At 34.0% G+C, this 14292-nt stretch overlaps 2 protein-coding genes across 2 annotated transcripts; both read right to left on the bottom strand.

Annotated features, from left to right (window-relative positions):
* Positions 1-1914: 1914 nt before the first annotated feature.
* Positions 1915-2712, bottom strand: LOC122276734 (zinc finger protein ZAT11-like). The gene has a single exon (XM_043086646.1). The coding sequence runs from the start codon at positions 2576-2578 to the stop codon at positions 2051-2053; it is 528 nt and encodes a 175-aa protein (XP_042942580.1). The 5' UTR covers positions 2579-2712; the 3' UTR covers positions 1915-2050.
* Positions 2713-4547: 1835 nt separating this feature from the next.
* On the bottom strand, positions 4548-13729 carry LOC122277690 (kinesin-like protein KIN-5B). Its single transcript, XM_043087781.1, has 24 exons — positions 13530-13729; positions 12945-13136; positions 12205-12334; positions 11939-12094; positions 11517-11854; positions 11299-11437; positions 10820-10917; positions 10568-10724; positions 10409-10478; positions 10254-10330; positions 9952-10005; positions 9794-9874; positions 9600-9711; positions 9415-9501; positions 8981-9156; positions 8735-8896; positions 8542-8649; positions 8281-8439; positions 8119-8202; positions 7820-8025; positions 5759-5860; positions 5553-5662; positions 5332-5483; positions 4548-4981 (listed from the first exon to the last, which is right to left on the bottom strand). Exons 2-24 carry the CDS (start codon positions 13118-13120, stop codon positions 4742-4744), a joined length of 3174 nt encoding a protein of 1057 aa, XP_042943715.1. The 5' UTR covers positions 13121-13136; positions 13530-13729; the 3' UTR covers positions 4548-4741.
* Between the last annotated feature and the right edge of the window lie 563 nt (positions 13730-14292).

Raw genomic sequence — 14292 nt, 5'->3', positions numbered from 1 at the left:
AAAAAAAAAATTCTGGTTCCTCCCCTGCTTACAACTAAAAAATGGTAATTTAAGTATATGACAATCAATTAGATTGAAGATATTAAACTTCAAATGAAAAATAATATTTGATAGACACTAATTGCATGCGTATGCGTATGCGTATGCGTATGCGTATATCATATATGCATATATACAATGCTCTATCATCAGTTAAAAAAAATGGTTGGAAAATCACAATTCTCTCAAACAAAGAAATCTAACAAAAGGACAGGAGATGATCCAAAAAGTTCAGCTCAACTCGTATAAACTCAATCAACTTCATATTTATTGTTTTTAACAGTGTACTATCTCTATATTTATAATGACATCGAGTATTTTTAATATTACTACAAGAAAACTGTTTAATTGTGGTCAGTTATTTTATATGAAAATGACGATATCCTGCCAAAATGAATCTGTTTTGATTGTAAATAGTCATTCTCGTTTCAAATAATCCATCACAAATACTTGTTTTAAACATTAACATGTTGACTATTTTGCTCCTTTAACTTAAGTCCCACATGGGTGGGAAGTGAAGGAGGAGCAAATCCTCAAGTCTATAAAAATGAGGTTTAACCTCATGGTTAAATGCACCAGTCAAATGCTTAGTTAATAACTTTTGACTCTAGTTAAATTTCTCTATTGTCCATTTTTGTAAAAGAGGAATGCTACACATCATCCCACACCACACACTTTATATATTAAAATATTATTTTTTATTTTTTTATTTTTTATTTCATTTTATTCTTATTAAACTAATTAAATTATTTTATTTATCATCCACACACTACATATTTATTATAAAAAAATAAAAAAATAAGTTAAAATAAGTGTGGAGTGTAAAGTGTGAGGATGACAAGAAGATTTTTCCTTTGTAAAATGGAAAGAGGTGTGAGTTAAAGTTTTGCTAGTGGGGAAAGCTTTGTGGGTGTGTTTGGGGTGAGGAGAAAAATTGTGTGATTGTAATAATTTTTCACATAGTGTAATTTATTCTCTGGGTCTGGTGGTTTTTCTTCTGTTTTGGAGTTTCCACATAAATTTCTTGTGTTGTTATTATTTCTCTATTTTTCTTGTTACTCCTGTAAAGGGTAGATCCTAGAGGAGGTGAATTTGGGAGGTCCAAATTCCCAACATAACATTTACAAAGATTAGAGATCAAAAATCATGTTCCCAATATTACAGTATTTAAAAATATACTCATGGATATATGGATATATATATATATATATATTTATATATATTTAAGCTTATAAATATGTTAAGCAAAAAGTAAAATTTAGTTGTAAAAATTATAAAATTCAATATAAGTAATCTATTTTATCAACATGAAGCAGTTCATGAACAAGCTCGAACTCGTTTGAATATGAAATGACCTGTTCATGAACATAAAATCTAACTCAATGAAAAGTTCAAAGCTCGACTTGTGCTTGAATAAAATTAACCGAACAAAATCTGACCACCCATTACTAACTCGAACTTGACTAGTTTACACTCATTATATTTAACGAACCGTAAGTGGTACTGTAACTCAACTCATCATAATCTCTAATCTTGGCTTCATTTCCCACAAGTAGAATTGTGTCAAAACTACCGACTAACGAAGATAGCTCCCCCTTGGTTTAATAATGATTAGTGTCAGGGGATGCGTGAAGATCAATTAATTAGGACCATATTTCGTTTTCTTAGGGTTTTTTTTTTTTTTTTGTTCATGGGATCTATCAGTCACAATTGGCTTTTGTTGGGGGCTTTCAAATAACCCTTATCACGTTTCATTATCAATTAATTAATATAATGCTTAATTAGTAATTAAAATAAAAAGAAAGAGAGAAATAAAATAAAATATCTAAACGTAACAGTAGGAATTCCCACCAGAATCGAAAAGCAGGTACTCAATTAACAAAATCTGTAAAGATCAACTCATGAATGATATTATACGTACATCAAATTATAAATGAATGAATATAAACAAAATGAAATGAAAAAAAAAAAAAAAATCTGGCTACACATGAAAATCTAGAGATCATCGATATCAAATCATCAAACGAAGATCGACTTTAGGAGCCATCTTCCCAAATAACAACTTCAAATCGTTCTCCAAAGGTGTCAAGTTCAAGTCCAAGCTGCAGACAACCCTCTTACTGCTATTAGATCTTTTCATCACCGCCACCGGCACTTTTGCGCCGACATCATGAGTCCTGTGCCGCCTCATATGACCACCCAGAGCCTGCCCCATCGCAAACTTCAGCCCACAAATGGAGCACTCATGCATCTTTGGTTTCTTCCCTGACGTCTGCAATTTGTTCCCATCTTGATCTCTCTGTTCTTCTTCCGGCCCCATTAATCTCGGCCTCTTGTGACTGGCTCGGTGGCCACCCAGAGCTTGAAACGATGGGAATTGGCGATTACAAGTCTTGCACTCAAAGACATCAACCTTCGAGGATGTTTTGGGCTTGGTCGTCTTTGCTGCGAAGCCATGAGACAGCAGCATCAGACAATCCGCAATGTCTAAGCTCTCTAATTTGCCTCCATGATCTTCTCTCATTCTCTTCATGGCCATGTGAACAAACAAGAAGTACTCAACGTTAGAACGTAGGAAGTCAGAAAAGTATCGGTTTTGATAACGTAAATGGAATGGAAAGGAAATTTATGAAAAAGCTGGAGGTGCGAGTTTGGTATTTAAAGATGTTGGGAGTGGAGGGTCTAAATTCGAAACGTACCTTCGTTTTGTTTGACTGGCAAGACATTGCATAAGTAGTACGGTGCTGGGTTCCGGGTAAGAGGCAGCTTGGACTATATATTTGACTCAAAAGGACGAAAATACCCCTCACAATAATTGTTTTTGACGGTGGTGTACTACCGGTAGCCTGTAGGTTTTCAGTTTTCTCCCAGCCGCGTCTGCCATTTTTCTTAATTTACAATTCAGGGACAAAATAAATAGCCGAGTTATGCAATCCTCGTACGTACGTACGAAGCTTCCAAGGTTTTCTTTGTTTTTTCTTTTATTTTTTTAATGTAATAATGAATAGTTGCTCATTTAATTGATAAAAATATAAACTATTTCAAATAGAATATTTTTTTAAGTGTGATTAAAAATTACAAAATTTAAGATAATGAAAATAAACTTTTTTCTATTATTAAGAGATGATATATATAAGTCCACGCGTCTTGTGCAAATTTTTTTATAAAAAAAAATGAATTTTACTGTAAAAAAAATGAAAATTCACATTTGTTTTTATTTTTTTATTTTTATATAAAACTTACAAAATACTTGTATAAAATTTTATACATTTGAACTTGTATACTAAAAGAACATTAGACTCCGAAGGTAATGCCTTAGTAAAAGTGTGGGAAGAAAGGCGCAGGAGCGACGTGTGCACATGCGTTCTCACGAAGAAAAGAAGATGATCAGATGTTGGACCAAAAGTTGTTTCCACGATGTTTCGCTTTCAATTGTTTTGTTTTATTTTAGTGTTTTTTGTGGGATCGGGATGAACGAATGTTCCGCAACTGCTTCGTAAACTTTGCATCTGTTTTTGTCATTTTGGTAGGTATTATAGTTTGGCGCATCAAAAAATAATTCCACACGGCGCATAACAGTTCAGACACGCTCAGCCATGTCTGCAAGCAGAAGAGTGCTTGGATGCCTTTTCGCCTCACGTGGAGCCGAGTGTGAAACTTTGGCTTTTTAGTAAGAGGAGAACCTGCTAATCAAGCTCCTTCAAGAAGAACGGGTAGATGCCTAGAATAGACCACACTGCATAACCTTAATTGCATGCAAGTTGGAGCATCTTCTGGGGTGTTGGTTTTGGAAAACTTCAAACACATGTTTAGCACGCCATAGGTGAAGTCAGGCAACCAACCAAAGATGGTGTGGGGGGAAAGAAATCAAGACTCTCGCCTTAGTAGTTTGGCAGACAAGTCAAATTTTGAAGTTCTCTCATATTTGAAGTGTTCTTTCGCAAAGCTTTTTTTATGCTACTTTGCAGATTATGCTAGAGAATGAGGTGAGAATAGAAATTTATGAATAAGATAATTTGTGAATAGTAGTTAAATAATTTATAAAATTAAAATAGTATTAAAAAATATTATTTTTTAATATTATTTTTATTTTGAGATTTTGAAAAAGTTGAATTATTTTTTATTTTTTTATTTTTTTATTTGAAAGTTTGAGAAAGTTGTAATAATTAGTTTAATAAAGTTATAATGGAAAATGTTTGTGTTTTAGTGATATTTGTGAATGAGATAAGGTGACATAGGATGTGATGAGAATGATTTCCAAACAAAGTAATTCTAGATATAAGGTAACGCAAATAGGTCATTAGGAAATCCACTAGTAAAAAATGAGTTTTTCTAAAACTCTAAGTGGATCCCATACTAGATATAGGATTACAGCAGATTCTTGAACTTCTAGATGAAGTGATGGGCATTTGAGCAGGTGTTGTTTTTGAAGTAAAAATTCCTTTCAACATGCTAAAGAAATACCATGGGCAAAAGAACATTCGGCATGGCTAGGACTATTCAACAACTTTTATACCAACTATTCGGCTTCTAGATAAGATACATGATGTCGTTACACATACACTACCCTGCTTTAATTTCTTGCATAAACATATTGTCTCATCTAAAACATTTGACTCTTGAGGATATTTAGACTCGTATTCATCAGATGATGAGCACGTTAATCTTGAAATAAAAGAGAGTTTCCTTCTGTCGCTTTCCATCATGTTGTCTTCGAAGGTACAAATCGATTGATATCAGCAAAGGGAGTTCTGTGAAGCACAGGTGAGGCTGCTAGATGCGGGATCTTGCTTTCAGTGACGGCCCATTTCAACCCATCCTCTGAAGTATTATTATCTTTGTTTTCGATTTCAAAGATTGGTGTTCTCATCTCCTCAATGGATGCCAAACTTGGCACTGCTATATCACGCTTCTTAGGTGTTGCGCTAGTATGCTCATCGACCTGTTCATGGAAACACCAATAACAAACTTAAAATTCTGCAAAAATGTCTCCAGTGCTTGGTATTCACTGTTTTTAAGATCACTAAAATCAAGAGTTTGCAGCTATTTTTATACAAAAGTGCAGGAACTCAAATCGAAAACCATCCTGTAGCACCCTATCCGTATGTTTAACTTAAGTGTCTAATTAAGGCAGTTCATAGAACCATTTTCACATTTGACTGTCTTGAGCAATACCAGTAATAAAAATAAGTCTTGGGGCAATCAATTACTTTCAAATATTTCAAAATCTTGACTACAACTCTTCCAATCCAGTAATGGAGAAATGAGGGAATTCTAGGTAAGAGAGCGCACCAAATAATCTTTTACGAGGCACTTTTCTGCTTGGCTACGGATATTAGACATACTTCCACCGTGCTTTTCCTGTGTCAGTTTAAGCTGATCCAAGCACAAGGTTGTCATAGAGTCTATTTCCTTCTTATTTTCACGATCCAGGATCAACGAATCTGCCCAGTCCAGTTAGATTTGAGAAGAGTGCTAAAAGAAAACTAAATCAATATGTAAAAATTTATTACCTTTAACAGCTACAAGAATGTCACAGGCTGTAGCATCAAGGTCTGCATTTACCGAGGACGACGCAGACACAAATTCTTCATGTGCAAAATGATTTGCATATATATTTTCCCTTTTAAAAAAATAAATTTCACACACAAATGTTATAAGAAAAAACTGAGATGAAAAGGAGTAATATTTTAAAAGCAAGGAGAACAGGGAAACTTACATTATAGTAGACTCAATATCTGAAATACCAATCTTATTAAGACTATTTAAGGACGACTGTGCATTTTCCCACTGCTTCCCAGAATAATCCACTCTATTTGAGCTGCATACCATAAAAATATACGATCATATATGAGTAACATAAACGAAGACTATTCACGAAACTAATCAGAATAAAGGATATTTTAAGTATCAAAAGACAAATCACAGATTTGTACTTCCTTGCCCATGCCAAGAAAAAGATAAAGAAGATAAAAAGACAGAATCAAATATAATCGTTAAAGGGGGCTTTGTCCATTGGATACCTGAAGTAATTCACCCTCTCAACTCTAGACCAGCATTAATAGGAATATGATCGTAGGTGTTTTGAAAGGCAATATAATAATCGATGAAATAAATTTTGAACTTAACAATATCACATAAAAAATGTTTGTATTGCACTAATTCTGCAAACACCGAACACAATTTCAGTTTCTTGACAGATAATTCCTGACTTTTGTCAAACTACTTCATGTCTGTATACATGCTTCTGAACTTTGCTTTCTTACACACGCAATGAGGAACCTCTCTATGATTCATTTAAATTGCTGCTTTGTGCAGAAGCTTGCATATCTGATGGACTCAAGAGTCACCCATGTTGACCCCAATGTTTCAAGCATCATATAAATGCTTACCCAGTTATTGATTTTGATGATAACCAACGAGTTCAAGTATAAATAAGTCTCAAGTTGTTTACATGATGAACGGTTGAAGATAAAAAAGACATAAACAAATCAAGCATGAGCAATGAATAAGTTTGCCAATACCTATCAAAAAAAAAAAAAAGTTTGCCAATGAAGATCTAAAATATTCTGTATTTATTAATTTGAACAAGTTTTAAAGCTCAATAATATTTGTAAAAATTCACAAAATCGATTTGAATCTTTCATATGTGCATTTGAAAAGTGAATAAATAGCTTATTTCAAACTATTTGAGATGTGCAAAAAGAAGAAAATTTTGTTTCAATATATCATATGCGTATAAATAGCTTATTTGAGATCTTATAGGAGATAACGATTACAAGTTTTACAACATTTCATTCGTAAAAAATTCTCAATCTCTCTTTTCTAGTATTGAGAGTATTATCACTTGTTCATTTAGATATAGGTTGTATTGTATTGTTTCATTTACTCATTAAGGAGTGTAATTTGATAACTTACCCACTATCAATTTTTGTATAACTGTAACAGGGTGTGTAAAACCCTTTTAAGTGTTGTAGGAGTTCTACACAAGGAAACAAGTAAATTACCACTCACAAGGTTTCAATTTTATCTGAAAGAAGTTGAATAATTCTATCTCCACTTGAAGTAAGGTTTCAAGGGGTAGCTTGAGGCAGGGATGTAGGTAGCAAGTCTGCGCATCGATAAAATACTGAGTTTGTATTTCTCTTATTCTCATCACTTATTCGTTTATTTTGCATTGTATTGTTTCATTCACTTATTGAGGATTAATTTTCAGCTTTTGTGAAAAAGGTGTGTATAATTCTTGTGAGATTGTAGGAGTCTAGACAAGAAACAACTAAATCAAAAATTGCAAGGTGATTATAAGTTTAGAAGCCAATTCATACAAATTCTTTAAGGCATTATTGCTCAAAGGTATATAATAGATTTCTAGCTCCATCTAAAGGAGGTTAAATAGTGAATAAGGCGAAGTGGTAGGCCTAAACCTTGATAAAATACTGAGTTTACATATCTTCTATTACCCTTGCTCCTTACATTTACTACTGCATGGTATTTTTGTGTCCATATTTTTATCATATTGTGCATTTGATTTATATATCTAAAATTTTTTAAAATACCCAGTTCACTCCATCTTTGGTTAGTCATCTGGGAAACAACATATTAAAGAAAAAAGTTATTTAGTTCAACAAATCCTCTTTCTCTTACTCTCATTGGGATCCCTAAACAAAGCACATTGTTATTATTGTCTACTATTTCCTTTTTATTTTAATTTATTTCCACATTTTTTCGGTATCTTAGAAATTTAAAACAGAAGCCATAAAGATAAAAAGAAAAAGCTTACCACTCATAAAGACAATCTTCCATGACAGTCCTGGACTCAGCGGCTGAGAATGTGTCTTCCATGAAATGACTTTCCACCTTTTCCACATATTCAGTCAACTCCTCCTTAGCAACATTTGAAACTTGCTGCATCTTGGAAATCTCATGCTTCAATCTTGTGTTCTCTTGTATACTTGAGTCCTGGATGTTCCTTGATGCCTTTGAGACCTAATATATATAACATATAAGTTGTCATATGTGCAAAACTTGCAAACTGTTCAATGTGACATTCAAAAAACAAAGAGTGACGACCAACCCCACCATATATGTTTTCTTAGATGTCAAGGTTTCTAATATTCTCGCAATTTTCTCCAAAGCCAGTTTTTCTTCTCTAGCAGCCTCCTCCTGTTTCACGGCAGTAGAACTCTATTAGCCATCACAATAGGCCAGTCATACATGGAGTGCACTTCGGGATTATCTTACCTTAAAATTCTCCTCAAAGTTTATTAATTGGTGGGATCTCTCAATTTGGTTTTCGTCAAGTATTGACATTACTTTAGAAGCACGATTGTGAATGTTATTAAAGAAGCTCATGGTTGCCTTTGAAATTACTTGTGCTGAAACCAAACTGCGCTGTAACCCCTATGGTCCATGAAGATTAATATTCTCAGCACATATCGTATTTTTAATTATCAAAGTAAGTATTCTTTAATCAAGAAAATAATATCACACTTATAATCCTACCTCCTCCTGTTGCTGACTGGAGAAAGCCAGCAACTGTTTTTGTTCATCAAGAGAGTTTTGGATGTCACCAATAACCTCCTTGGCCTCCAAAACCAAAGTTATAAGCAACTGTAAAGACAACAAATCTTATTAACTACAGAAGCGCAAAGAAGAGAAAAAAGGGGGGAAACAAACAATCTTCTTTGCTTCGTACATTCTCAACTGCCATTGCCTGCTTTGAGATTGTAGAATTTATCTGCTCCATGTCTGAGGCAGCTTTCCTTTGCAGCGTATTGGCAAGCTCCTTCAAGGTTGCTGCTCCTGATGTATAAGTCTCTGTCATTTTCTTAACTCTTAATTCAAGCTCCTGTGTTACCTGGCAATAGTAATAAAATAATGAATTAGATAACTGGTATAAGCCATACAAGAAAAAGATGAGGTGACTACAATCTTTCCTTACATCACATTTGCTAGCAAGATATGAGCGGACATGTTCTTCCATGCATCTTAAATGCTGCTGTTGTTGAGAAACCGATCCCAGGATGGTCCTGTGCAGGTCTTTTAAGCCCTGATCCAGCTGAGAACCAAAATTCAAAACCATGCTCTGGTTCTCTGCTTCCATCTTGTCTTTCTGTTCTGCAGAATAATACATGAAAATGTAAGTATCACATCAACAATTGCCCATCCAGTTATTGTTTCTTAATAATATATTTCTTACATCATAACCACATATATTTCCACTAATTATGGAATGCTAAAGTTTACTTATGATCCCAAAGAAAAAATTTCGAGAAAATTCAACTTTTAGAACTAAGAGTCACAAGGGAAAGATACCTTTAAAGCAATAGATTAACAGGCACTACAAAAGTGGGTCGAAGCAAAAAATAAACATACCTAATTTTGCAAACAGTGAAGATATATCCTCTGTTGCATCCTGCAGATTGGTGCGCAATTCCTTTGCACGTTCAACTAAAGATTTTTCTGTTTATTCATTGATAAATGCATAGAATTTTGTTAATGGAACAGATATATACCACATGAAGCACAACAGTTTGCCACTGATCTTTCAGTGGTCTTACCTGAGCATAGCAGTTTGGAAATGATAAACTCCTTTTCCTTCAATGTTGTGATGGCTAACAGGTAGTTTTCTTGAAGATCAAGCAACGACTTGTTACTGTTTTCCAGATTTATCTGAGATATTAAAATTTCAATTGGTAAATCAGATAGATGCACCGAGGAAACTAAGAACGAAGAAATAAAAGTTTATATATACCTTGCATTCTTTGAGGTCACTTTCCAAATGCAGTTTCTGTTCTTGCTCAGTTAAATAGAGCTCACGAAATGTATCCACTTGCTACAGGAAAGATTACTAATATAATTATAACATCGTAAGAGAATGATGTAATTAATCAAAGAGCACGCAACTCATACTTTTTCGCTGAGGTTGAGATCATTCTCCAATTGCTCAATCTTCTCATTCTTCGCCTGCAAGTGTTCAAAAAAATCAACTGCATAGGATTAAAGAATATGGTTTCCAGATGCAGGCTTCAAGTTACCTCAACTATGAATCATAGGATCTTCCAAATCTGTAATTTCAAATTATAGAATAATATATAGACTGCATATCTTAGAGCCAATCAATTCAGGTTTAGAATATCTACTGGATCTTGTTGCTTCCTATTGGTTTCGATACATGTTTTCAAATAAAGATCTATATATAACTGAATGGCCACCTTCTTTTCAGCTTCTTCTCGGGCAAACCTTTCATGCGGAATATAAACACCATTCTTTTCCCTTGCTGCTCGAACATCTGAATCAATTTAAAAGATACTATGAGTTTGAATCTTTTGTTGCACAAGAAAGTCATAAAAACAGCGAATCCTCGGACCTTGTTTCATTCTCTCAATTTCCAAATACAATTCCTTAAGCAACACAGCCTTGGACATTTTTTGATTGGCCTGAAAAGATGAACTTCATCATCAGCACCAAGACATAAATATGTCTAGAAAAAGAAAAAGAAAATGGAGGCAAAATAAGTGCTATAGACCTCAGGCTTGTTCTTTATGTTTTTGGCACGGAAGGCGTAATCTAAAGTGCTTAGAGTTTCTTCCAAACAATGAGCAGAAGGAGAAATTGTAGCGATGATGCAAGTTTTTGTTTTGCCCCCTAAGGAGTCTCTTAACAGCCTGGTAAGTTTGCTATCCCTGAAAATAAAATTGGGAAAACATGGAAGATGCATTGGAAAAGAGGTATAAGAAACACAGTACATAAAAAGAATTCGTAAAATATTAAGACAAACCTGTAAGGTATATGAGCAGAATGTTCCACAAGTGCATTTATAACACGACCTAGGGTGAGTAAGCTTTTGTTTATCTCCCCTGCTTCTCTTGCCCGACCCTGTAATTAAATCATGAACACTTAATCAAAATCTGATGGTCACCCAAAAGGTAGAATTGAAAATTTTAGATACTAAAAATATAATGCTGTGTAGCTTTGGACATACCATTGTTTTTTTCAAAAAAATATATAGTAAATAAAGTGTGTGTGAAAAACATATTGTGACGTCCATTATTAAAGTAGGCCATATTTTGAGCAATGTTATGAAAGTTGCTTGCTATTTATACTAGTGAAAGATAATGTAAATGATTACTCAGAAATTCTAAGCTTGTTTTAATCTGGCAAGAGATTTAATGATTTACATAATTGCAAAGGAGACTATCTATCAATATTAGATATCACAAGCAATTGATTTCATTGCCAAGTAAAATATTATCATACCTCTCGTGCACCTGAGCGAGATATATTCTCCGATCCTGCCAAATCAACAAGATTAAGCTTGCCGCATTTAATTAGCTCCTCATCACCAACAGTTGCTTCTTTTACATGGACAGTAATGGTAAAGATGGAATGAGAACGGCTGAAACAAAAAAGGGTAAATTATGGTTTGTTATAAATCCATTATCCCTGGTGGACGAGATAACAAAAGAATAAATTACCTGCTGTGCTTGTTTAACAAGGTGTCTGCAGTACGCCTTTTGGATGCCCCTTGTTCCAAGAGAGTATAAATTTCACTCACACTGTACACGGCTACCTCCTCAAGGCCTCTTATAACCACACAACCCTTTCCATCCTCCATCAGGGAAATGGGTTTCTTTTGTCTATCTTCAGTTGATCTTGAATTGTCTTCGGGAGCCAGTAAATCAGTTATTTCTTCATTGTACAGTTCCAAAAATGTCACCTTCATGCTATAGTCAGCATTCTGTGTCTCCAGCATATCAAAAATTTGACGAACTGCCCTTGGAATAACTCCAGCCTCCGCAGGCAAATCCCCACCCTGTAAATCACAGTAAAAAAAATGGATATGATATTCTGTTAACATTGGAAAATGTAATGGTGTTGTTAGATTACCAATCTGTACCTTGTTTCTCATCCCACCCTCCATTGTATATGTTTTTCCAGTGCCAGTCTGCCCATATGCAAAGACAGTGCAGTTGAATCCCTCAAGGACTTCATTAACAATTGGTGAAATTGCCTGGTCATATATAGACCTTTGCTGTGCTTTGGGGCCAAAAACCTAGGATATGTTACAAAACAGCAAAGGAAGTGTATATTTATAAACAGAAATCATCTGTCAAAAACATAGAGGCAAAACAATCATAAACCATTATAGAGGTAGAAGCATACCTTGTCAAAGGTGAAAACTCTATCTATTTGCTTATTAGCTACGTTTTGCAAAACAGTGACTTCTCTTTTGTGTTCATTACATGATATCACCCTCGGCACGTTCAACCTTTGCTCATCATCACTTAAAGGCCTGGCATTGGAGCAAATGAAATCATTCTAAATTAAGTGAAGAATGCATGCTTGTATGCTCGAGTTATCTTAAACTAAAATTTAGAATAGTCAAGAAAACTTATCAAAGATTATCTAACCAGTTTAATGCTTTTATTTCTTGCTATGCCATCGAGTCCTTGAAAGATAATATACACGATTTCAAACACAACCAAACTATATATTCTTTGACGTTATATCACAGTTCCAAAATCTCAATCTAAGCACAATCCTGCAGCTAGAGAACATCAATGAAACAATGAATCACAAAAGTAAATAGATAGTCTCACATGCTAGTAACCATATTTCAACAAAAAGAAATTTCATGTGCAAAATTATCCTAGTTCATAGCATCATTCACCTTGTAGAAATCAGTCATTAATAATCTTCAGACTATGACATGCCAATATTCTAAAAACAAAAATTTCAAAACTAATTTCGTTCTCTTCCATTCAAATCATCCACAGAAACACCTGCAAATGATAATCATCATTGAGATGCCTAAAATTGGTATAGAACACTATCATCAAAATTTGACCCCTTTCCAATAGTCAGGCATAGAGGCGAGAGCCGAAAAACATTGAACCAGTCACCTGCATCTTAGCAAAACTTGAACATTGCTCTCTTTATCCCTGTCCTGACGGTTTGAGTTCCATTCTACCATTCTTGGGTCCATACGCCGCCGTTCAGGGTGAGGGGTAAGAAAAGGATGGGGAGACGGTGTCATCCCCGATCCCACTTTCTTAGATTGATCAGGAGTGAGTGACATCTTCAATAATTCGGATCTAAATCATTAGAAAGTAAAATTACCTTAGAAAACAGAAAACTTAATATAGAAAAAAGTGAAGCATCTCAATCTCTCACAGAGAAAAGTTCAAAAAATCACTACGATTACAGAACTTCGAAAAAGATATTACACGAATAAAACCACCGAATCATTTTAATATGAATAATAGATGGGTGACGCCAAAATATAATACCCTAACCCTCCCCTTTGGTGGCTGTGCCTAAGACAACTGCTTGCCTGGTCCATTTGAGAACCTGTTTTTGGGTTTCTTTTTCGTTTTTCTGGCTCGAAAACATGATTTTATTTCCTTTTGATTTATTTTAGCAATCTCAGAAACCAAACAGAAAGAAATTTCCAAATAGATCTAAGTTACTGAAGGAACTCCACTTACAGAGTGTTCCGCCGAGGAAAAAAAAATGATTTTGATCAAAACCCCAGATTGCACGGAGAATCTGATGAAAGAGCGAAACGAAAAGAGCTTTCCCAATTCTTGCTTTTCTCTGCTCTCTCTCTCTCTCTCGCTAAGATCGTAAAATTATTTTTGTGCCGTTAATCTGGGGCGTTTTAAAAAAGAAAGTGTTTCTTTTGAATCCTCAACGGCTAGTTGGGGTATTTGGAGGGGGAAATAGCCATCCGAGGCACGCCAAGATTCTCTGCATTTTCAAAAAGTGGGCCCGTCGGGCAAACTTTTCAAATGGGCCGCATAGCCTCTGTAGCCATTTTGGTTGAAAGTTTGAAACGCTTGGGATTGCTTTAAGAATTTTAAAAAAATATTAAAATGGTATTTTAAAAGTTTTTTAATAAAAAAACTAATTAGTTTGAGGTTTAAATATTAAGATATTTTTTAATTTCAAATAAGATTAAAAATACGTTTGAAAAAAATACCGATATAATTTTTAGACAATTACAATTTTTAAACTTTTAAGAATATGATCATAATTATTAAAAAATCAAAATAATCATCATTTTTATTTTAAAAAATATATTTTTTAATTTATTTCCAAACAAATATAACATAATAATTTTTTAATAATAGAACTTTTTATTTAAGCTATAAGCTATATTTCTCACCGCAATCTCAAACATACATATAATAAAAAATAAAAATAAATATTTTAATATTAAAAGATAAGTACTTTTATTCTAAAGGCTCG

This window comes from Carya illinoinensis, chromosome 9 (assembly GCF_018687715.1).
Source record: "Carya illinoinensis cultivar Pawnee chromosome 9, C.illinoinensisPawnee_v1, whole genome shotgun sequence".
In the NCBI taxonomy this organism is placed as follows: domain Eukaryota; kingdom Viridiplantae; phylum Streptophyta; class Magnoliopsida; order Fagales; family Juglandaceae; genus Carya; species Carya illinoinensis.
This window is presented reverse-complemented; position numbering and strand designations above follow the sequence as displayed.

Excerpts from the sequence above, each read along its gene's own strand:
- LOC122276734 (XM_043086646.1), bottom strand. The coding sequence starts at position 2,578 with ATGGCCATGAAGAGAATGAGAGAAGATCATGGAGGCAAATTAGAGAGC.
- LOC122277690 (XM_043087781.1), bottom strand. The coding sequence starts at position 13,120 with ATGTCACTCACTCCTGATCAATCTAAGAAAGTGGGATCGGGGATGACA. Across the intron at positions 11,855-11,938 it reads AGGGTGGGATGAGAAACAAG|GGTGGGGATTTGCCTGCGGA; the intron begins GTACAGATTGGT and ends TGTGATTTACAG. Across the intron at positions 8,650-8,734 it reads AGGCAATGGCAGTTGAGAAT|TTGCTTATAACTTTGGTTTT; the intron begins GTACGAAGCAAA and ends TTGTCTTTACAG.